This window comes from Pseudopipra pipra, chromosome 6 (genome assembly GCF_036250125.1).
Source record: "Pseudopipra pipra isolate bDixPip1 chromosome 6, bDixPip1.hap1, whole genome shotgun sequence".
NCBI lineage: Eukaryota > Metazoa > Chordata > Aves > Passeriformes > Pipridae > Pseudopipra > Pseudopipra pipra.
Genome location: NC_087554.1, coordinates 10307267 through 10331361, shown reverse-complemented (window position 1 = coordinate 10331361; position 24095 = coordinate 10307267). Strand labels below are relative to the sequence as shown.

Genomic DNA, 24095 nt, shown 5'->3' with positions numbered 1-24095 from the left:
GACTGGAGGCATTTTGCTTTCCTGGGTCTACATCTGTGCACACAGCATTGCTTTAATTTCTGCTTCCTCTCTGTCCCTTTTGCACTGCTTTCCTTTTAGTTGTAATAAGATCTTTGCTTTCTTCTTGGGCAGCCACCAGACACGAACAGCACTTCTCAGCTTTCCTTATGTGACATTCCTGTTTGCCCCAGCTGGAGGGCAGAAAGGAGGTAAGGGTAACTTCTAACAGTAGAAGGGGCCATCCAAATGGAATCCTTCTTATTCCCAGTGTTTGCACTTTGTGCCTTGGAGCCCTCCAGAGACTCCTGTATCACCCAGGGAAGCTATATGGAAAGCCACATTCTTCTGTGTGCTTAATACCTACTGCTTGGGACCTAAAATGGCAATTCTTGTCAGCTGTAAATCTAACCCACGGATGCTTCAGTTCTGACTTAAAAGAACTGTTTGTCCAGACTATTTCCTGTTCTCTCATTCCTTTCCTTTCCCTGGCCCAAATTTTTATTGGGCTCTGTAGCACTTCAGTGAAGTTGCAAATAAGCTGCACTATATTTTTGGATTGTGCTTCCAGTGGAAGTTCAATAGTCACTCTGAAAAGCATAGTTCGCAGTTTCAGCATCAGTACTCACCTTGATGAGACTTTTGGATCTATATTTCATCCCTGGAGTGAATAGGATGAAGGAAGAAAAAAGATAAATGATAATAAGAACTCAAGCACTTTGCCAAATGTTTTTTTTTCTCCTACAGGTAAGCAGTTTATGCATTGCCTCTTAAGCTTTTGAGACAGTTACAGAACAGGAAACTTTAATTACAGTTAAGAATGGCCCTGTTCAACTTCTTGTCTGTATTGCATTGTTTCTAGTGAATTATGTACAATATTGCAGCGAAATATCAGTGACTCCTCAGACAAAAATGCATTCTTTTCCATCAGCTGCATATACTTAGAGCACCATCTTCTTCTCTGTCATCTGTCAACACAGTGTTCATGCCAAAAAAAAAAAAAAAAAAGACAAAATAAATGGGGTTTCCTGCAATCCAGAAACCCTAGTAACCAGAGTCTCCTGTCTCATCCTGGCTTTTTGACCACAAAATGAGACTTTTTTGGAGAATATGACCTCTGACACAGTGAGGAGAAATGTTTCACTAGTGAGCAAATGTCTCAACTGAGATGCCACTCCACAGCTTTTCAGTATGGACAAGATGGGAGTGTTTTGGAAGTTCACGGGGAGAAGATTTTGTGCCCAGAAAATGTAGCCCCAGTCTTGGCTTTGTGGTGTTGGAAGAGGGAGTTGTAAGGCTGGAGAAGGTGTTCTGGCTGTCCTCCTCCTGGCTGTGGAAAGGCAGAGGAAGCCCAGGCTTACTGTTTGTGTTTGTGTGTGTGTGCATGTGCAGCACCTACTTCCACTCCTTGCTAAAAAGGTTTTTGTCCCCTTCCCATTGCCTGCAGTGGCTCCCGCTGATCTCCTGCCTTGTCCTTGCTGTTATCAGCACTGGCACATGCTGTTTTTCTTCTGTGGTTGGTTCAGATATGGCTCTCCTCTCTTAGCTTTATTCTACCCCCACTTCCTGGCTGGACAGAAACAGCTGAAGCTATAAAACTCTACTCTCTGTGAGCAGAAAAGATACTGAATTAAAGAGCTTGTGATCAGACTCACTTATCAATTATGCCAAGAGTTAACTTTTAAAGGTACTCGTGTGTTATGAACATGTAACAACAGTCTTCTGATGAGCTCATAAAACAGTGGATAGGAAGCACTGTTTATAGCTCTTGTGTTGGTCAAAGTCTTTGGTAGCACTGAGACAGCACCAATGTGAGTTAACAGCAGTGAAGGAAATCTAATCTAATAATGCCACTCCCTTAGCTGACATGTCCAAAGTGGAACATTTCCCTGATACTTCCCCACTCCCCAAGAATCTATTTGTAATTATTTTGAGGGAAAAGGAAAATACTTTGATTTTTCTGTTACAAAATTACCTCAGGCAGGTGTAGAAGTGCTTAGCCTTGATTTTAATCCTTTTTTTTTTTTTTAACGGGTCTCAAATCCCGAGGCGCCTGTTTACCAAGCTGTTTAAGCATCAGTGTAGCATCTCGCATTGTCTTCCACCGTTGTTCCCCACCTTTCCCTTTCCCTGTGGAACTTTTGGATCCATTGGCCCTTGTTGGACTGACCTAATCCTAATTCCCAGAGCTAGAACTGGTGAGGGTAATGCTGGGCCTCCCTCACACCCGCGCTGGGGGGGCTGAGGTGGCCGCGCTCCCTCCTGCTGACACGTAGTTGTTGGAGGGGTTTTCTCATTAATCACTGAGGACTTGAACCTGGAAAGGTGCAGGATGTCCTGAACTCCATTTGAGTCAGTGGGAGTTCACAGCACTCAGTTTCTTGAAAAATTAGACCTTCTGAAAGTTGGGGCACATAAAATGCTTGTTCTTTTACCTCAAGAAACCACAAGGCTCTTCAGAAAAGGGCACAGGGTGTACTATAAATGAAGTATTCAGAGGGGAAAACAAAAATTTTCGGACTTATTCTCGGCACCAAATATTTAAGCATGACATTTGGTCTAAGAAAATGTACAAACTCTCAACATTGCCAATTTATTTTACCCACAAACCAACAACAGACTGATGTGCACACAAAGGTTATTTATTTTGAGCACAGCCAGGGAATGTGAGTATTCCAAATACTTCCTCATATCTCCCCATGGGATCTCTTTAATAAGTTGCATAATATTTTTCTGTATTAGAGGATGGTAAGATAGACATGGTAGGTCTCTTCTTAAATACACTGGTTATGTTTCCTCTTTTCTTCTTTGAAGGAAATGCAAGCAGAGAATGAATAGTTTGTGAACAGTGTTAAATTAAAAAGCATAACTTCAGAGGCCTTTCTAACAATTTATTCTAAAGCTATCAGCCAACAGATGATGTTCCAAGTACAGTAACTAATTATGTGGGAAGTTAGGCAAGCACTGATTTAGTTTTTGGTTTCTTGGATTGGTAGATAATTCTTTAATAGTGAGAAAATGAATACATGACTTAAATTTCTGGACTTGAGTCCAGGTAAACCCTCTTCTGAGGACAAGTTTATACATAACCTGTAACAATTTTCTTGGAAAATGTAAAAGCCACTTGGATGTTTTCTGTGGACCTTGGCTGACTCTAAGGTGTTCCCCATTAGAGATTGAGAAGAAGGTTAAAGAAGGATAAGGGAGTGCCACAATGAAAGTATTTCGGTTCTTTGAAACTTATGTTAATTTAGAATAGCACTGCTCTTGCAGAATGTAAGGGTATTTATCTGGAATATCAGGCACAGTTTGACAGTGATCACGTTACTAGGAAAAGGCAGTGGGGCTTAGCGGGCCAAACATCATTACTTTATATCACCAGCACATGACAAGGTAAGACTCCAGACACATAACTTCAGCATTTAACATGTGGAGACGTGGAGATAAAATTCCTTTCTATGCTCTAGAGCACCAAACCCTTTCTCATTTTGGCAAGAGAGTTGGGAAAAGGGGGGCTCTCTGCGGGTACTTGTTTTCAGTTTCTCCAGTTCTGGTGTAACTTGTGATATGTTTCTGCTTAGCCCGTTTGGTGCGTTTGCTTGTGGTAAGTGGTTGTGCCAATTTTAAATTGCTCTGGCTAAGCTGCACTCTTGGCCTTAGCTTGTGCAACAGGATAAAAAAGATATCCCTTAAATAATGTTGACTTTTGGCTGCAGGTTTCCATGATTTTTAAGATTAAAACGTTACCAGAGATGTGGTAACTTGCTGTGACATAAATGCTGCTTGGGAAAAGCATCTGGACATTTGGGTTTTCTTCATCAGTTACCAAGGACTGAGCAAAAAATTAAAGAAATCCTCAGGCTGTCAGTGAAGCTGGTTCTTCTTGAAGCAGCAGGCTTGAGTTTGTAGGGTTTATATAACAGTCTTAGTGAGTACATGCTGTGACAGCACAGGTATGTTAAGCTTGTTTGTGACACTTGTGTGCCTGTTTGTACCTGGTTGTCCAGTCACTGTATGTTGGTCTTTTTATGTTCATATTGGATGTGGGTTTAGTTTTGTTACGCAGAACATGCTTTAATGTGACCTGTGTTTGTCTTTTCTAGGAATAACATGCTTGGAAGTACTCGGTATTGTTGATCACCTGTACCCTGGCACACGAGCTCCAGCTTAATCCTTTTCAAACTCTTCTCTCAGAACATGGGGGAAACCGATGATGAAAAATACAGCCAAGCTGGCCAGATATTTGAGAACTTTGTACAAGCAACAACATGCAAAGGCACCATTCAGGCCTTTAATATTCTCACTCGCCAACTTGAATTAGATCCTTTGGACAATAGAAACTTTTACACCAAACTAAAATCAAGAGTGACCACATGGAAGGCCAAAGCTTTGTGGAACAAGCTTGATAAAAGAGCAAGTCACAAAGAGTATAAGCGTGGAAGATCTTGTATGAACACTAAGGTAAGTGGGGTTCAGTTTTGGATTTCGTAGCTTCGAAACTTTCAAACTTTTTTTTCTGTAGAAGCAAGGTTTCTACCATCACATGCAGTGTTTCCATTCATGTAACCTTCCCTTTCATATATTGAAACTGTTGTCAACTGATTTGGACAAATTTTAAGGTATTTTTCTTCAAGTGTTGTGGAAACACATGATATGGAAGTGTGAGGCTTAAAGCAGCCTGCTTTACAGTCTATCTCAATCGTGGCAGAAGAGTTTTCTACCCTTTATAGACATCAAGCATCAGTCTTAAGATCATAAGATGCATACTAATGAAGGAAGTAGGCTGCACTGATTCCAGGCTCACGAGAACTACTTGCTTTATTAAACAGGGTTTTGCAAGGTACAAACCATAGCACATTCAGCAGGCTCCTCAGTTTGCTGCTCAGTGCCTGCTGTAAAAAGACCAAATGTGTTTCAGCAGCAGTTCCTACACTGTTCTCTGGAAGTGCTGCTCGGAGGTCTGGGGATCTCTCTTGGTCCCCTAGCGTTGGCTCTAGTAGACAAACAAGAGCAAAAGAAAATCCTGCACTATTTATGGATTTAAATACTTTCCTGTAAGTGCTTTTTCTCAAGCAGAATGTGGATAATTGCTATGTGGTAACTACTGAAAGGGACGGTCTGCTTGGTTGTGGAAAGGACAGGAAATGATCTTCAGAGAGAATGCAATACATATTTTGATAGAGACAGCCACTGAGCACTGGTATGAATCTTGCTGACAAAACTGTACCAAATACTCAAGTTCATGCCAGTTGTTTCATCTAGCTATCACACAATATTTCTACTAGCTCTGTCTCAAGAGCAATTCACTTGTTTACTGTCAAGTGATGGCTAAAAGTTGCCCCAAGAAGGGTAACTTTTCGGAAGCTACTTGATTGTATAGAGGTAAAACAGAGAGGAAGGGCACACAGAGGGGTACCTAGACACCAAACTGTGGAGGACTTTTTAACTTAAACTAACACTGAAGGGTTATTTCATGGGTAGGCAGTGTTGAAAGTCTCTTTATTCTTATTTGCATCATTGCATTCAAACTTCTCAAAAGGACCAGGGAGAAGGACACCACATTACCTTCAGTACTTATGGAGTCCTCTGTTTCTATTCATTTTTCATAAGCTCCCAAAGATTTTTGTTTTCTAAGGTAATAAATGTCCTTAACATAGTTTTATTTAAAGTGTCATTTCAGCTATTTGCACTGTGTTCCAGACAGCCACTGTTTTTCTCCTTTCCTTTTTTCCCCTTCATTTACCTTTTTGACCTGTGCTTCCTTCCTCCCTTTTGTTCTTTGGCAAAGTCCTTGAACATATGTCATGGAGCATCTTTGTGATGAAAACAGGCAGGAAAGGGAAGGAATGAGAGAGCATCCGATGATTAACAAATTATAGGAAATATTCCACATGCACCTTAGCCATGCAGATACAGCCCCAGGTCCAAATTTCCATCGTCAGTTTGAGGAAGCAGCACAAAAAAGCGGTTTTAAGACCCATGTGAAACGTAAATATTAAGTTGTCTCTCAAGTGTGACATTACAAAGCCTAGTTCTGCAAACTTCTTAAGCAAAGCGATTAATTTTTATATATGGTGAGAAGACTCGTGGAAATGGCTTGGTACACAAAATATATAGCCTGTGTAATGCTTTACAAGGTTGTTAAGAAGGAGGCCAATCAACACCTTCCACAGTGTTGAAAGTTTGATATTACTGCTCTTTGAGATTAAAGATTTATTTTTAGTGGTGTGGTGTAAGTATTTGCGGAAATTAACGGACATGATGCAAATATGATCAACTCGCAAATGAATATAGAATGTCTGTATGTGAATAGTGTGGGTATAGATATTCTGTGAAATACTTGTAGGTGTTCATCATGAACCTGGATCATGCCCAGACCTGCACTTCACTGTGTCATCGCTGATTTAACGAGAGAAACATGAATCTTCAGATTGCTGGGGATGAAGGCAGTAACCGCAGTCTGTGGGCTCGGTGGGGATATCTACCAAACATTCCTCACACGTGAATCACAGTCTGCTCTGAAAGCCTGTCTCTGCTCCCTGAATGAGAGGAGGCATGTTGGGGAGAGGAGTGCAGACTCCCAGGTCATGGCAGTGGTGGGCTCTGACAGCCCCATTACAGATAAGGAATTCTCAGAAATGCTGGCAGCCCAACCAAGGTGCCAGTGCAGGGAGATTAGGCTACAACAGACACACCAACGTTCCCCTTTGGTGCAGCTGGTGATGTTAGGTTTCTGTCTTACTTGCATGCTATGCCAGGTACCATTTTTAGCAGTGAAGCAGCAAACAGGAGTTGGCAGCTAAATCCTGGCAGCAGTGCCCAGCACTCACCTCTGCAGGGTTGCCTGGGGAGTGGTTGAAGTAGATCAGCCTGGAGTAAAAATCTTACTTGTTAAAGCAGGATCACAAAATGAGCAATGAGCTCAGTGGATTTTTGCAATTGCAGCTCTGTAAACAGTGCCAAGGTTGCTAGTAGGCATCACTTTAAAAAAATACATGACTTGAAGGCTTTATATGAGGTTGTGGCCTTGAACTCTGTAGCTGAGTCTGCAGCTCATGGTTCTTAAATATGGCTTTACAATCTTCCCAATCTTTGGAGGAGATAAAGGAGATACAAGGCAATTGGGTTCTAAATTACTCATGGGAGGGATTTTTTTGTTTGGTTTGGTTTTTTTTTTCTTCTAAATGCAATGAAAATCTGCTGCCTCACCCAAAAACTGTTTGGTTTTTTTACGTGTTATTTAAGGGCTGAGTGCTGTACTTGTTGATTTTTGTGCTTATAAACTCTTCAGCCACGCTTAAGTTACTCATTACAATATACACAAGTTTTATACATACACAATGTTCCACTCCAACTAAATAACAATAATCCCGTGTCTTCCCTGCCCTTGAAGAACATTGCCAAATATGGCTTTCAAAGTTTCTACAATGATACAATTTTAAGCTGGATGAATAAAACCAGTTGAGCAATTTTCAAGAAGTTCAAACCCACTGCTATTTCAGAATTGTCTTACTGGGGGCATTATTTTCCCTTGAATTCTTTATAGAACAGACAAACAAACAAAAAGGCACCCCCAGAATAAAACCAGAGCGCTGTAGAAAGACATGCACAAAATTGGGGCAGAAATTAACTTTTTCTGAAAGTGTTGGAGCTCACCTGTAGGAATGCTAATTCTGTACAAAACATAAACTTCCTTCAATCTCAAACTGGTAAGTTGGGAGTGATTCCTGTTCAGAATTGCTATTTCTGGAGCTGGTATTTTCACAGTTCACTGGCATTAGAGAGGAACAGAAGTCTGTCCTAAGTAGGCAAAACTGTAGATATCACACTGGTTTTTGCAAATATGTCTAGAAAAAGAGCACAAATTTTTTATGATGACAAATTTTCTCTCTGGTTTTCATCTTTTACTAATTAATGCAGAGTAGTGTGCTTGGAGTCTGAAGTGATTGTTTCTTCAGGGAATGAAAGGTAGGTAGCTGGACAATCAGAAGAACATTTAAAGGTTTAATGTATGTTGTTCCCCATGCTGGTAGTTTGAATGTCTCTATGCAAAACATAATGCAGTGATGAACAAGAATTCATCCAGCTAGTGTTGGTATATTCATTAGCCTTTTCAAGACATATGTGAGTGTTAACTTTCTGTATGGAGCACATTCATTACTTGCAGTTGATTTACTGTCAATTTACCTGTGTAAATTATATGAATATGTGCATGTACATATAAATGAGGCTCCCACTGATGTTTGTTTGAGGTAGGTATGTATATGGATCAGAGGGTAGGACCTGGCTCATGCTGTGCACCTGAAATTCTGGCTCTCCCATGCTTAAGGAGAGCAGAGATTGCTGCACATAAAACATCCCAGACTTACTCTCAAGGAAGGTGTTGATTCTCTCTAAAGCATGCAAATATGGTGTTGTCTTCCCCCTCAAACCTGTATGCTGTTTTTTTTCAAAACACAGGCCTACACTTGAGAACTAAGGAAACTTTGTTTAAAGTGCCACTGTGTAATTATCAGCTGCTTTAGTAGACTGGCATCTCTCTCTGAAAGTACCAATTTCAGATGATGGTGTTGGGGGGATGGGGGTGACACAAATTCCTGTGCACAGCTTTGGTCTTCTTAGCATTATCTGTATTGTAGACCTTGGGCACAGATCCTGGGCAGAGGAGTTGTACAGTCCGAGCTGCAGTTTCAAGGTTGAACTGAACAATATTAGAATAAAAGCCAGGAAATAAAATTGTGTACAGAAATATATGCATATACATATGTGCATTTGTATGTAGATGTGTATATGGAATTATACAAATTCTTAAAAACCAAATTATCTTGAACTCTGCCATAGAATCATTAATGTTGGAAAAGACTTCTAAGATCATTGAGTCCAACTGTTAACCCAGCACCACCATATTCGCCACCAAGCCCTGTCCCCAAGTACCTCTCTAGTTTTACTCTTGACTGAGCTTGGCCTTTCAAATCTTGTTTTATAATAGATTAGGTTTCCTTCCAAAAACTCCTGTTGGGAAACCTATTGCAAGAGAATGACTCTAAAAATATATTTAACCATGTTTCCAGGACTTATGTGAAAACAGTGGCTAGTTTTGGTAGCATCATGTGCTGCCAGTCTTACCTGGACTTAGTGGCATTGGTGTCCCTGCTGCAGAGAGGGCTCCAGGGATCCTTGGGTAGGTTACTGATTAGCCAAAGTAGCATTACAGAGAGTGTGTGGTTTCAGGGGAGTTGGGGACCAGGGTGTGAGCCAGCAGAAGAGGAGCCCTGGGTCAGAAATGGGGCTGGAAGTTTTGTGCCTGACTCTGCACTAGTTCTCAGCCTCGTCTCCCTGTACTAACCACAGTGGTGTACCTGTGAGTGATAAAAGGAGGATGGTCTTTGTCTGCCAAACCCCTTCTGCCTCTTTTCATATTGTCTTCATTTCCAAAGACTGCCAAATATATTACTTGGGAGTTTACAAAACTTACTTTGCCTGGTGTTCTCCTTCCCACAGAGCTGAGAAAAGGAAAGGTGCTCCTGGGCTGCGTTGAGTGCTGCCACATTCTGTAGCAGTAGGGTGATGAGGAGTGGATACGAGGTCCATATCCTTGTTAGGTAGAAATTGGCTTCCTACCAGTCCTCAGTTGTTTGCAAACAACCTCTTCTGCAGTCTTGCCCCTCATGGTAAGTGAGGTAGGTTTGGCTTTAGGTGTCTTCCTTGCCCCACCTTGCTCTGTAGTGCTAAACAAATACTTGTCTCTTAATTAAGCAAATCATCTAGCATGTATAAACTTGCAGATTTGGTGGCTACATTTCTTCCCAAAGTGCTGGCACTTGTTGATCCTTCAGAGACAACTGGGGGATTTTCAGCCAGGTTTCTCCAGTGCTGTGCATAGTGGTACAGAAGTCAGTGAGGTTGTGTGTTCAAGTGACCTGACTGATTGCATCCCTTGAGACAAACATTTGTTTTTTAAGAGAGTAATTGAATTGTAAGATGAAAGAAGGGAGTGCCAGTTGTGCTCCAACTCAAAAATATCCATATTATAATGAAAGCTTTAACCTGTTTATTCTATAAAGAGCAAACATCCAGAGGCACATCCCTTTCACTGGTTTCTTCAAAATAATGATTGAAATGGGGAGATTTCCAAACCTGATAATCAGGGTTTATAATGAACACACCAAACTTATCATAGATGTATTAGATAGTGTTGCTAACTTGCTTATTATAATGAAAAGGCATTCCTGTGAAGGTCATAGAACTTGAAACTAGAAGTTGACTACTGAATTTAGGAAGCTTAGGGAATGAATGGTTGTGGCTTTTCAGGGAGATACATTCAGCTGCTTTTTTGTGTGTGTGTTTGTTTGTTTTTTTTAATCCAAACACGCACTGATTGGATAGTAGAATCCAGAAGCTATTGAGATTTTTTGGGAGTATTAAGGGCCACATATTCCAGTGACTTTTGAAGTGACACCTAGGTGTGTTTGGTATACTTGAAAGACAAGCTGTTTATTTTGATATCTGTGTTTCTTTGCTTTTGTCTTTTAGGACAGGGCACCTAAAGCCTTGCACTGGATTTGCGTTGTAAATTTTTTTTTTAAGAGTTTTAATAAGCAACTTCTGTTTCAAAGCAGTAGAAAATATGGGACTAATGAGAATGAGTGGTAAGGAAAACTTATTTGAGATGAGAAACAGTGAATCACCTATGAACATGCAGTGAAACCACAGTTGTTGAACACTGTCTATGCATTCATTTCTCTAAGGATTTTTAGAGAGGGGATCGGGAGAAGCTCGGTGTCATCGGGTGATGACAGGACACACAGCAGACAGTTCTTTGAAAACAAAACAAAGTACTTGACTCTTGGAGATGTGTTTTAAACGGCGATTGAGCCAAATTACATCATCAAAAGCAAATGTTTGGCATGTGATTCGGTAATGAAATCACTTTATTTTTATTATCCTGGAGACATTTCCACAAACATATGGCTTTTTCAGCTTTATCAGTCGTGAAAAGCAATGAAGCCTGGCTAAAGTAGCATAATCAGACAGCCTAGATAAGACTTTCTGGGCATCTGGGAATTTAATTTTTTTCTTTTTTTTTTTTTTTGGCTTGCAAGGTAACAGTAGCTTTACATCTTACTTCAACAGCACTGTGCTGTTTCTCTGTCTTTGCAAGTAATCGAGAGAAGGGAACTGTCCCACCCTGACCTGATTTCCTAGATATTTTATAAAGATTCCCGCAGGGAGTGACACTGTTACTTTCACACAAAACACCACTATTGTCACCACGAGTGGCTTAATTAGGTCTGAATGAAACAAAAGGTTACGACAGGGTGTGTCCCGGTGACTGTGGCTTTGCAGGGCTTGGGGGCTTGGCCCTGTGGAGCAGCCGGACTGTCTGTCTGTCCGTCCATGGGGCTGTCTGTCCGTCCACCAGGCAGGCTGGGGTGGGGGGCAAGGGGTGTTCCTGCCTGGCCCCTGTCCCAAAGCTCGGCTGATGATCTGGGGTCAGAGAGAGAGCCCCCGAGGGTGCCAGGTGTGGTTGTTGGGGGTTTGTTGTTAGCTACGTTTCCAACTTTGCTCCTCTAATGTTTGTGCACTGATAAGTGAGGAAATACATGACTTTGGCTACCAAGAAGCGATTAAACACTTGGCTGCTAGACCCCAGAGTTCAGACAATAAGGCAATTTCCTGTCTCCTAGAGCTCAGGTCCTTCCCGAGGTTCCCATGTCTGCCCTGAGAACGGGGGTTTTGGGGATGTGGTTGCTTTCTTTCCTCTTTCTGCTGACAAATCTAATTCTCCGTTATCTTCCGTTTAGGCCTCAATGCAGACAGCTTTTCACATACTTTTGGTAGGCTGTAAAATACCAGTTTTAAGAGGTGCTGCGTAAGAAGAGAAAATGCAAAATATTTTGGTAGTAGCTTATTTTATTAAGCTAACAACAGAACTTCTATTTGCATTTTCTCTCTAAAAAGCCTTCACAGTGATGGAGTTTATGGTGAAAAAAGAAGTTTAACTAGGAGCTGTTATAAAGAAAATGTAGAAATTCCATTTTAATGCCCTTGAAATGGTGTTTATTTGCTTTACTTTCTCTGCTGTTTTACTTTCTCTGCTACACTGTCTAAAGGTGGATTATTTTATGTCAGATAGTTCTCAAAATTCCCACATTCCCTAACCTGTCTACACTTACACACAAAGTTTGCGTCTGCAACAGCCAAGTTTCTGCAAACTATTTGCCATTTCAGATCCCTGGGATATTTGTGCCTTAACCTGTATATCTGTTGAAAAGTGCTTATTGAAAAATGATCTGAGTTTATACCTTAATGTGACATTATTACAATTTTCTAGTTCTTCAGTCTTTGTTCAAATTGGGGATGGTTGGCTGAGCTTAAAGCTGTATTTTGAAACAAACCTGATGGGGGGAAACCTAAGTATTTCTGTGGTGAAAAGCCTTGTTAAGGAGAGCTGGCAGCTGGTCACTTCTTGCTTCAGATCTTCCAAAATTGTGAGAGTCTGGCAGGTACCCAAATGGGCCTTGGTTTTGTTCTGGAGGAGCAAGTGTGACCAAGCAGGACTAAGCTGCAAGTGCTTTGAAACACAGGATTAGAATGTCTAAAAATCTTGAAGAAATGGTCTGAGATCAACAGGGTAAAATTTCTGAAAGCTGCTAGAAGGTTATGAACCTCTCAATGAAGGGGTGTAATATCCAGAGAAAATTTGGAATATGTTGCAGAAAATGATCTGGTGCTTGTAATGAACCACATACACAGCCTGAATCCATAGGGTGTAGTGCTGATCCACAGGGAACTGATCCTGGGAGCCTGTCTGAGGAGACCTGCAGTGTGTCGGGGACTGGGATGTTTCCTTTCCACCAAGTTGGTACAGGAAGAATCCTTGCTAAAATATTTTGCTTAGTTTTAAGCAGACAAGTGGTAGATAAACTAGAGCAAGTCTAGAACAGAGCAGCTGTAATGGTCAGAGCTTTAGAGAATGTGACCTGCAGGAAAGGCTTAAGTACCTTCACCTAATCTATGTTGGGGGAGGCCCCAAGGAAAAGACCACAGAGCATTTCACCTTCTCCCTCTAATAGTCTGGCTGGTGTTGCTAGATCAAATTCTGATTAGTTTTTCAAACTTCATGTTTTGCCCTGGACATTTGCTGCTCCTGTTTTAGCCCTGAAGAACAACTTGTGTTTTCCAAGGGTAGGCTGTTTCTGCTTAACAAACCAACCAAGAGATACTGCCTGACTTGTCTTGCATCACTCTCTGGATCTAAGATACTGACTGAGAAGGAACCATGTGATTCTGCCACACTGTGAATTGGCCTTGTGTTGCTTCCTTCTACTCCCCTTTTGAAAGAGTTACAAGAGCAACTCTGAAAGGACCTGTGCAACAGCAAAATGTCCCGGTCCTGCCTGTACTGTGCCATCCTCGCTGGATTTACAATTCAGATAAAACAACTGCTCCAGGGTAAATTGCAGCTTAGATTAGAAAACATTGCAAGAGATGGCAGTGAGCTTCCTGCCAAGGACTACACACCCAGAGCAGTAATAACAAGTTATGCAGATCAGCGAGTGCTCAGTGGAAGGCAAAGGCATTTCTCTCATGTTCTCCCCCTCTCACCCCTTTTTTTCTCTTACTTGTTTTTTAGCAAGTTAGGAAATAGTCACATATGGGATGAAACCATTCCTGACGGGGGGGGCCGCCGCTGGGTCTGGTCCCTGCTTGGCCAGCTGTGGGGCTGCGAGGGCTGGGCTGGCTTCTCCATCTCCTGCCTGGCTGTAGGCATCTGGGGTAGGAAGTACACTGCCTGGCAGCCTGGATACAGCCCTGATAGTGGCAGAACAAGCGCAGCCGGTGTTGTTGAGGCAGGTGTCTCCATCTGAATTTCACCCTGGCTGGAATGTGAAAACAGGCTCATTAATACGTGTAAATAAACACTGATCTTCTGTGTATGTTTATCTCCCTTCTGTTGTGTCGGATGTTGGTGTAAAAAAGACTGTTACACCTCGTGATGTGCAATTTGCTGCCAAGTTTTGTCTTCAGCTCTTTGCTCCTCTTTTGGAAGCATTCTTCTTTTTAGATTTTTTTCACCCTTTTATATTTACTTTTATTTTCCACGACACTTTCCTTTAGTAAGAGGGTTTTACCTACCTTCTTTATTTTCATCCAGAAAGGTTTTGGAAATGAGAACTAGAGAAGCTGAAATCTAATTTTCACTGTGTGACATGCTGCCAGCAGCCTGGTTTGTTGGTTCTGAGTGCTGTTAACTTTTCCTGCTAAAAACCTTCCTCAAAAGTGTTATGCTAAAGGCACATTTTCTAATTCTGGTTGTTCAAACAATTCAGGCCCATCTTGCTTGCTGACCCTCTCGAATGCCACGTTGCCAAGAGGTGCTGGTTGGTAATTCATAGTGTTATCAAATTATAAGTAAAACTGTAGAAAGTAAAGGCATTGTCTATCCATGGTAAACTGATTTGTGCAAGTGACCAGGTAAACCAGAAAAAGTCAGGTTATCACTCTTTGGAGCTGTATTTAGCTTTACTTGATAAGTGGCTATGAGTGCAAGCACTTGAAATGTAGTGACTTGGAAGACTGCATGATGAGCTGGAAAAAAAGAGACCTCAGGAGCCCAGAATTCCTGCCTTCCTGTAGCATTTTGAGCTCATCTATAGGTTCTGTACACTACTGTACAGTCATTCTGCTTAGGAAAGTTAGAAATTATGGGATTAAATGATTAAGCTCTTAAAAAATAAATAAATAATAATTAAAAAGTGTGGATTCTGACTCAGAGCTATGTCTAGTACTGTAAAAGCTCATTTACCCAGTACTGGCTTCTAAAAGCCAAGCCTTCATTGGGTGTTGGTTAATAATTAATCTAACAGAAAGATATATTTTAGAACATATTTTAAAATATTCTGTGAAATATCCTCAAAGTACCTTGACTGACCACTTACTTGAAAAAGCCAATTTCAAAGTGGAAGCTTAGCTCACTAGATTGCTATGATTGTTGTTCTTTAGTTGTAAGTTCTAGGTTCAGTGTATTATTTCATCTCTGTAGACAGTCCAGGCTGTAGCGACAGGACTGTTATTTTTAAAGAATATTATCGATTTCTTCCTGTAGCAGAGCAGTGGTTGTTGATCAACTTGCCAGCGTGCTTTGGATGCCACAGAGTATGAGAAATCCTTTTCTCTGGGTCTGTAGACAAGTCCTTGCTGGCTGGTCAGCCCCTGACCCTTGAAACCATGTAGAGGAATAACTATTCCTTCTCAACCTCACAAGCGTCACTACTCGCAAGGCTCCCAACACTTGGTCTCTGCTTAGTCTCTGCTGTGCTCAGAGGTGAGGCTCTTGGTGCCTTTATTTCTTTATCTTTGTTCATCAGAGCTCTGTTTCTGAATGGATTCTTTGGTTTCACGGTTTTGTTCTGGGCTTTTTTTGCTAAGTTTTTAAGTATAGCCTTGAAGCACTATCTCAATATGACAGGCGTAAGCCTACAAAAAACAGGCAAGGTACTTACATGCTGCCAACCATGCTCATGGCTGGGAGAGTCAGGCAACATTCTTTCTGCAAGGTTTATCTTGTTTTCATTTTGATTGTTTAAGCAACTGGCCAAAACAAGAAAAGAAACTAATCTCTTCTGGGTTTTGGGTGTGGGCTTGTTTTTTTTTCTCTTCCCCGTGTTTTGATTACAATGAAAGACAGGTAAGAAAACAGCAAACATACTCTTAATTCCAAAGGATGTTAGAGGGCTTATTTTGTGCTTTATTTGAGGACATTTTTGGATTAAAGCATTTGCCTGGTTTCTGGTGGATAATATAGTATAATGAGTATAACATGTGTCGTCAGATGGTGTGCGGGTTTTTTCAGATAACTGTAACTGGTGCAGGAGAACAAACTTTCCAGGGATACTTTCCTGTGATACGTATGCAGTGTTTTTAAAATTTTTTTTGGCAGATGTTATAAAAGGCCTAAGATCAGGTTAGCATATGACCAATGCCACCTGAGAGAGCTCTTCAGAAAAGCTCCGAAGTCCCTACAGCTCTGCATCACTGAGTGCACTCTTGACCTTCCAGCACCCTGAATGCACACAGCCCTCCTTTAATGTATGCCATAGCAGAATATAAATTTCAAATGTCTTTCATACCATTGTTTTGATTTCAAAGCATGGAAAACTTTTTATGCACAAATCTAATATTAGATAACCATGTGGCAGAGAGGATGGACAGACAAGTGCATCCAAATACATCCAGGAAAAATGAAGGCATGTGTTTTTTTCCATGCAGAAGCTTATCTTCCAAAAAAGAGGAAAAAAAATCCCATTAAAGATGAGCCAAATGAATGCAATAATTGTACTAATGTTTCACTTCTGGCATTTTGACTCAATAAAACAGGAGGGCAGTAAAGATAGATCCTCTGATCCCTGGACTGTGCTGCGTCCAGCTGCGAGTGCAGCAGCTGCAGGGCCCGGAGCTGGGGGAAGAGCTCTGGCCAAAGTCAGCCTCTGTTAGGTAGCCTCAAATCCATGTTACAGTCTTGGAAGAAAAAGGAAAAACTGTGTCTCCATTTTTGCCAATCACTGACCTGGGTACCTTTAGTATGAGAGGGCAAAACTGCATATTTCTGAGCAGCTCAGCTGGAGGTACAGAGAGTAAAATACTGGTGGGATCAAAAGCAGAAGTGAATTGGTTGTGATTTGCTTCATGCACCAAGGCAGGGTTTAGTTGCAATTAGAGATGCATGAGCCTTGGTGTTCCCAGCTGCCTTTAAACTTCCCCAACAGTGTTTTTTTTTTTTATGTGGTGTTCACTGTCCATTCAGCAAGATGCAGCTAGTCTTAATAATATTTTAAGGTAAATTTTGGAGCTATCTGTAGAGCACTTTAAGCAGTGTCCACGTAACCCTTTGGACAGTTAGGACCTCTCATGAAAATGCATCTAACTGAATATTATTTTTGTCAAATGAAATGTTTTTAACCTTGCTAACTTTATAAGGAGTTCATGAAACATGGTACAGCAGAGAAAAAATATACTTTTAAATGCTACTTAATCTTCGTAGGGCAAGTTCAATTAGCTCCTATGCCTTCTCTCCCCCCTTCCTTTGATGGAAGAATTAATTTCTATTTATGTAATTCTTTTTAAGATTTTGCATGTAGTGTATATCTGTTAACCACAGAAAATTTGGGTATATGTTCTGGTATTTGACATCATTCCAAAAATGAATAGAAGAATTCATGTTTTAAGTCAGCGCTGTCCCTTTTCTGTATATGTATGCAGCCAAGTGGACACCTTCCAAATCACTGTCCTATTTAGCTACGGTTGTCCTCACTGTTCTTGACAGGGTCATGTTCTGTTGCCTTTTACTAAAAGCAGCTGTATGGGTATGGCAGTGCTCAGCAAGCACAAGCATCTTGAGCAGTGCAGGGCATGTCGCTGTCACGGGAGCGCTGTGCTCCTGCAGCTCTAATGTGTCTGGTAACAGAGTTATTTTATAGCAACACGTCCTTTGTTGGCATCAGTGGCTGGGCTGGTTTGTGGCAAAGTAGGTGACAAGCACTTTGTACAGGGGTCTTCATCTGCAGGAGCAGAGAGCACCTGAACAGGGTTGTTGAGTTTAGCAGAGCAGCTGTGTGTTGAAGTGCTTAGGTAGACTGGGCCTGTAGCAAGACTGGATTTGCATCTTAAATTGACAAAACATGTCATGCCTGTTGAAAGCTTAACATTTATTTCTGTTTTCATATTTTTTAAAAAATTAAAACTCCAGCCTTTGACATTTTTAATGTCTGAAGTGGCATGTAGATTTTAATCTTTCAGCTTCCAACTTTAAATTGGTTGCTCGGAGTGTTCAGGGTATCTGTGACTGCACTGCTGTATCCAGTGGCTGTCAATGAATTTATGTGATAAAATCTGAGACTGCAAATGTGAGATGAACTGTAAGTCAGGAATGTCCTACTGAGCAGTCCTATTTTTGCCAGAAGCATTTTCATATCTAGTAAAGGGGATGGAGTGAAAAGCATTGTGGTGGAGAAAGCTTCCTGCTGCAGCTTCTGGTAGCTGTCTGCCTTAGCTGCTTATGCAGCTGTTTCACTTTGGAGCCTTTCCAGGGAACAGTCACTGCTGATCCAGAAAATGTGTTGTTTCATTACATTTTGTGCCTGTCTCATGTTGCATCACATTTAGCTTTATCACTAACAAACACTTGTCCAAATCCACGTAGGATGTAACCCTGTGGAATCAGTCAAATTAGTCCTTGGTGCATCTCTGCTGCTTTGGGTGTTTCAAAAAGGCCAGGGCCAGTATGAAGACCTGGATCTGGTGACAATGGGAATGGACACGCCTGAGGCCCAGAGCAAGCTATAGAAGGAGGTTTGCCATGCAAAGGCAAAGCATTCTGTCCCTCTGTGTCCTGCAGGAGTCTCCTGTGACTGTGTGGGGCGGCCCACTGCTGCTGAGGACACCTGCACTCCTTAGGGTTAAGGGGTTTAGAGGCACATGGGGAAAGCCACCCCTTGGTACTCATTTCTAACAGCATGATCCATTCCTATAGGTTTTTATTTCCAATGGGTGATTTGGGTAAATATTACATTAAGCTAAAGGCAGTTAACTAACTTGAGCAGATGGTTTCCACTATTTTTTTCACTTGTGTGTGTGTACATTTCCACTGAAGAGTAGCAGTGGTGCTCCTGACTTGGCATACCTTAGGACAGCAAAAGGTGTCTCTGTGTCTGTTGTGAAGCTGGAGTCTGAAAATAATCTCCTCTTTTTTACCTCCAGAACAACTAAAAGGCAGAAATAAGAAAACCTTGAACTTCGGGTGTGGTTGTAGCTTCTGTCTTCATCCCAAGAAAATACAGAGAGCAGATGATCATTGAACACCCTTTTATTTTCCAGGATTAATTTAATGATTGGGTACTTTGGGCAGAAGAGGAGTGAGGGATTTAGAGTTGGATGATAACATTGGGGTAATGCATTGGACTGCAACAGGATTTGTCTATTCTTAACTATACAAAGATGCTGTTTGGTTGCATCCCCCCCTCTGCTACTACCAACTGGTAGATTCCTTGAGCGTGATCATGTAAATGCTGAGAGGTAACATTTTTTTTACATATTTCAAGGTCAGTGAGTAGATTCTACCTCTCAATTCAAGTGGATGAGATTTTTGTGACTAGGTCATTGTGGAGCGTTATTTTCTTTTGCTTTGTTGTTGGTTGTTTTTTTTGTTTGTTTGTTTTTTGTTAAATACAGTGCTGGTATTCTTGCCCTTTCCCTCCTTTCTTCCAAACCCTCCATTGTTTCCACAAGCTTAGTTTACTGTGTGAAAACCAGTGGAGGCATTCTGCAAATTCTCAGCTGTTAAACTGCATATGGTTTTTCCAAAATGGGATACAGGTGCCTGGATTCACAGGCTGCTGATTTAGTAGTGAGGGGATGGAAAGGGTTGCAAAAGGCCCCTACTTCACATCCCTCTCTCCCTTTCCTCCCCTCCTGTTTTGTAAATTGTGTGTTTGCACATTATATCCAGCAGATCATATCAAAAACCTGTGCCTGGCACAGAAGTCATTCTGCTATTGGAGAGGTAAACTGTGCTGCCATTTATCTCCACACTAAGTGCTCTAATTCAGTGTAGGAACGTTTTCTGGAGATTTTCAAGGTGCTGCCATTCCTAAGCATACTAATGGAGAGAAAGTAACATCTCTTACAGTCAGACTGACCTTTGAATAGAATCAAGCTTATGAGACTTAGCAAATGCTGTGTATGTTTGTATTATTACAACTGAAAATTTCTGGTATCTTTTAATTGTACCAGGAAAAAAGTACATGAAGTTCTGCCATATTCCAGTCTGAAGATAAATAATGCAATGTGTAGTGTGCTTGATTATAGTGTGGGACAAGATTAATACAGAAACAATTATCTTTTAGGGAATAGTACAGTACTTTTTAACAGTATCGTAGAAACATAGTATTTACTCAGTACCTTAAGTAGACAACTGTTATAAAATATACATGGGTTTATTAGTTTTTTATTGTCAAGTACAAAAATGTCCATGCTTTACTTATGAATTTAAACTAGAATAGTCCTAAGTTTGTCATTAGGCAACTATTACTAGACTGTAAACTGGCATTAGTCCTCTTCAATGGGAATTTTCTAAGGAGTATTCTAAAAATGCTCTTGCAGAAGTTTAACAAAGACCAGCTTGTCCATTTACTTATGATAATTTATATTGTAAGTGTAAAATTTTCATCGTTGCATATATCTTATCAGTAAATGGTATTCATATCCAGAATGTTTGCAGGAGTAGATGAATTTAGCTCACATAAAATCCTGATGAAAAGCACTTGTGGTGACCATTGCTTGTGGGAGTTGGTGTTTATGGGCACCCTGTCCAGAACTGCCAGTTACTGCATAGCTGGAGTTTGGTGGAGGAAATTTGGTGTACATGAATGTATAACTGTTGTTTTTTTCCTTCCTCATTTATTGTTTCTCTAATTTTGCACTAACATGGTGTACTCTCAGGATATAACATCCATCATGATGCTGATTCCTCTGGCAGCCCACAGAAGTTTGCTTGTGATATTACTCTTGCATAAGCTGCCCTGTAAAACTGTACAAATCTTTCTCCCTTCATTTCCAGCCTGAACAAGAAAAATGCAAAAGCTCCTTGTCAGTCCTCTTCAGCAACTTTTACTTGGAATAACTTGTCAAAGATGCTTTGAAAAATCAAGTTACCCTTTAGCTTTTTAGGGGATGATCTGGCAGTGTTAAAAGGCAGCTGATGTGTGAATGGTGATATGGATGTTGAGAAGCCCTTGGTACTTGTCCAACCCTGTTTGCTATGTTTCAGGATTGATTGTGTGAGACTTCCTTACGTGATGCTGGTTGTCACAATCTGTGTTAAATTGCAAATTAATTTCAAAAGCAGGCCCAGATGAGCCAGGAGACTGGGGTAACAGGAGTTGAGAACAGGATGACATTCAAGGTTTGTTCTAGGCTGGCTACAAGAAGGTTTCTTCTGTGACTGCAAGCAGAGAGCTGGGGAATGGTACTGTCCCTGCCCTTACTTAATAAAGATATGCAGTAAGAATTACCTTTGCAAGGGTTTTGTGCTGGTTTTGACCCTAGGAGTTTTAAAAAAAACATGACAAAATGCCAAGAGTAAGCTCTACACCAGCAGGAAGCATCCTTAATAAATCAAAGAACAAATAGCTCTGAGACCTAGATAATTATGTTTGTGGAAGGTAACCATGGATGATGGCAAATATACAACCATTTTTCATTATGTCTCTAGGCAATTATGAAGATACTTTGTCAATGGTGATAGGAGGATGGGGGAGGGCAGAATCCTCCTTAAAATTCTAACATTCTGTGTTGCAGAGCACCAGGAACAACCAGAAGGGCTTTCTGGGTGGGTTTCATTACTTGGCAGGATTCACTATGTCTAAATCTCCAAAGACTGCTTTTTTTTTTTTCTTTTTAAAGTTGCATTTATGTATATATGATACAGTTTGTCAGCCAAAAAAACAACCCCGCCTTATCAGAGGATGCATGGGTTTATTTGTAAAATGTTTCTAACTGCTTGCTAAACATGACTGGAAAATCCTGTAGCTGTGAAGGCAGTCACTCACTTGTCAGAGCTCAGTGTTCCCATGTTAATCACAAGAAGCATGTGCAAAAAACAGCTGACCCAGATCCACCAGTGAGCCTCTTCAGTCAGGCTAAATCTGCACTTTATTTCTTCCTTTTTAATTACATCTGTTGGATTTTTTTTTTATTTATTTATTAATTTTTTTAATATTCAGCATGCAGTGAGGAGTCTGCTTCTGGAACTGTGAATTAAATGTCATTTTAAGAGGAAAAAAGCCAAGTGGCTGATACAACAGCCTAACTTTAATATCTCTGGTTAACAAAACACTTGCCTAAAGTGAAGCCAAAGCACCCCACAGGAGTTCTCTTTTCAGTGGGAATTTGTTAGAATTATTTATTAAATTTTTAAAAAAATTTTGCACTTTTATGATTGGATTGGACAAAAGTCATGGACAAAAGTCAGCACCAGATACTTTTTGCTTTAGTTGTAAAATTTGAAAACAAATGATGAAGAAACCAAAATAAACAAATGACTCTATTTTATGAAATTGCAGTGTAATGGGAACCAGACTCATATCCAAACGAGCCTCCAGATACAGTCCGTGCCTGCTTTGAAACTGTAATCACTGTCTGGCTATGTGTGCAGGACACACAGGAGCATGTCTGGCCTGTGAGATAATGGCTTTGGATTTGCAACATGGCCCAGCTCTCCTGAGCTCTCCCCTCCACCCAGACCCACCTCAGCTCTCCCTGCCCCAGCCACTGCAGTGCCTGAAATGATGGCACAGATTTTGTGAAGTCTGGGAGGGGGGGTTTGGTGGGAAGCATGGAACAGCAGTGTTGTCCAGCTGTGAAACTGTTTCTAATCAGTTTTTAGTAATGAGTCAAGGAAATGTAAGCATTAGATATGTTTGGGTTTTAATTAGTTTGCTTGCTGGAAATCCTTTGCTTGTTAATCTGTGAAAAATTACAGCTGTCAACTAAAATTTAGGCAAGAATCCTCTATAACAGTTTTGGAAGCGATTCTTCTGAGGATGCCCAAACTTAGATTTAAGCTCCTAAGCACCTGAAGGTGAGGATGTTGACCACTGGGTGAAATGTAACAGGGCAGGCTGAGTTCCCAGGACAAGTCTGCTGAGTTCTTGTGACAGGTCCTGCTTTACATCAGGAGGTGAACCACTTGGTTGTATCCAGGGTACACCCTCACTTGAAAGAGAGAGTAACTAATGCTGTAAGGCTACTGGCTTATCACAGATTTGTTTAACAAGTCTAGCAAATGTACACCAATTTCCTCTGTAAAACAAAAAAAGCCTACACTAAGACCACTTATTTCCTTTCCCCTCCCTTTTATGTAGCTGTAATCCTGTTTACTGCAAGTGCTTCAGAAATGCTAAGTGAGGGTTGGACATATGTGAGCAGATGCTCAGAAGTGTTTGGCTTTTTGCTGTTCCTTCTGTCACATCTTTTTACCAGATGCTTTTATGTTTGCACTAAGCAGAGTTCATCCTCTTGTGTAAATTGACTGAACACCACTTGCAAACAAAATTTGAATGTTAATTGGCTTAAATAGATTCCTTGAATACACTCTCAGTGGTGCAAGTCCAGTTGACTACCGAGTCATACCAACAGAGTAAGTTAGAAAGTGTGTGGAAGTAATACAGAACCCTGTGTAAAACTCCTCCTTTTCTCTGCTAGTGTTTAATTATTGGAGGTGGCCCATGTGGCTTGCGGACTGCCATAGAACTTGCCTTCCTGGGAGCCAAAGTCGTCGTCGTGGAGAAGCGGGACACTTTTTCAAGAAACAATGTGTTGCACCTCTGGCCATTTACCATCCATGATCTCCGGGGACTGGGAGCAAAGAAATTTTATGGAAAATTCTGTGCAGGATCTATTGATCACATCAGTAAGTATCTGAGGGTGTGGGTGCTGTTCTGGTAAGAGGCTGCCAAGAGCAGGAGATTAATGGAGAGTTTCTCAGTTTGACAGAAAGTTCATCTGCCTTAAACATGTGCTAGTGCCTGTGTGCACACACACAGAGGAAAAAAATGGCCTCATTTAAGCAAAATGGCAGTAGAACAAGTTGCAGTCTTATGGAGCAGCTTTTTTGTTAGTCTGGACTTGTTAAACAGTAGGTTTTGATTATGAAGTGTGAAGAATATTGATATTCTAGTATTTTGAAGGTAGACACAACCCTAGTCTGAGAAAATATGCAAAAGTGGGCTAATTTAGAAGGAAGTACGATGTAAAATCTTATATCCTAAAATGGTCAGCATATTGGTTAGCAGATCCTTTAAATATCAAGAGGGAAAGCTCTACAAAAGTATGCTAAGCAACTCAACTGAAATGAGTTTTACCCACAAGATTGTGCTGCAAGAGGAAAAGGAGACGGAAGAGAACAACATCCTGTGGTGGTTGCTACATTTGCATTCATCACAGAGTAGGAAATAATACTGCTTCAAGCTTGTGCTAACAATGAATATCAGTTCAGTAGCATGCTGGGAGCAGCTGTGATTGCTTACTTATTAAATAAT

The 24095-nt window shown here is 40.9% G+C and overlaps 1 protein-coding gene across 7 annotated transcripts in view; it reads left to right on the top strand.

Moving 5' to 3' along the window:
* The window catches only part of MICAL2 (microtubule associated monooxygenase, calponin and LIM domain containing 2), a 127433-nt gene that overhangs the window by 19072 nt on the left and 84266 nt on the right, over nt 1-24095 (top strand). For all 7 annotated transcript variants that reach the window (XR_010431162.1, XM_064657294.1, XM_064657292.1 and 4 more), the window contains exons 2-3: nt 4101-4458; nt 23260-23467. Coding sequence is in view for 6 of the 7 variants with exons in the window: in XM_064657294.1 (XP_064513364.1) it covers nt 4195-4458; nt 23260-23467 (472 nt within the window). In the remaining variant the exon portion in view is untranslated. The remainder of the gene's footprint in view (nt 1-4100; nt 4459-23259; nt 23468-24095) is intronic.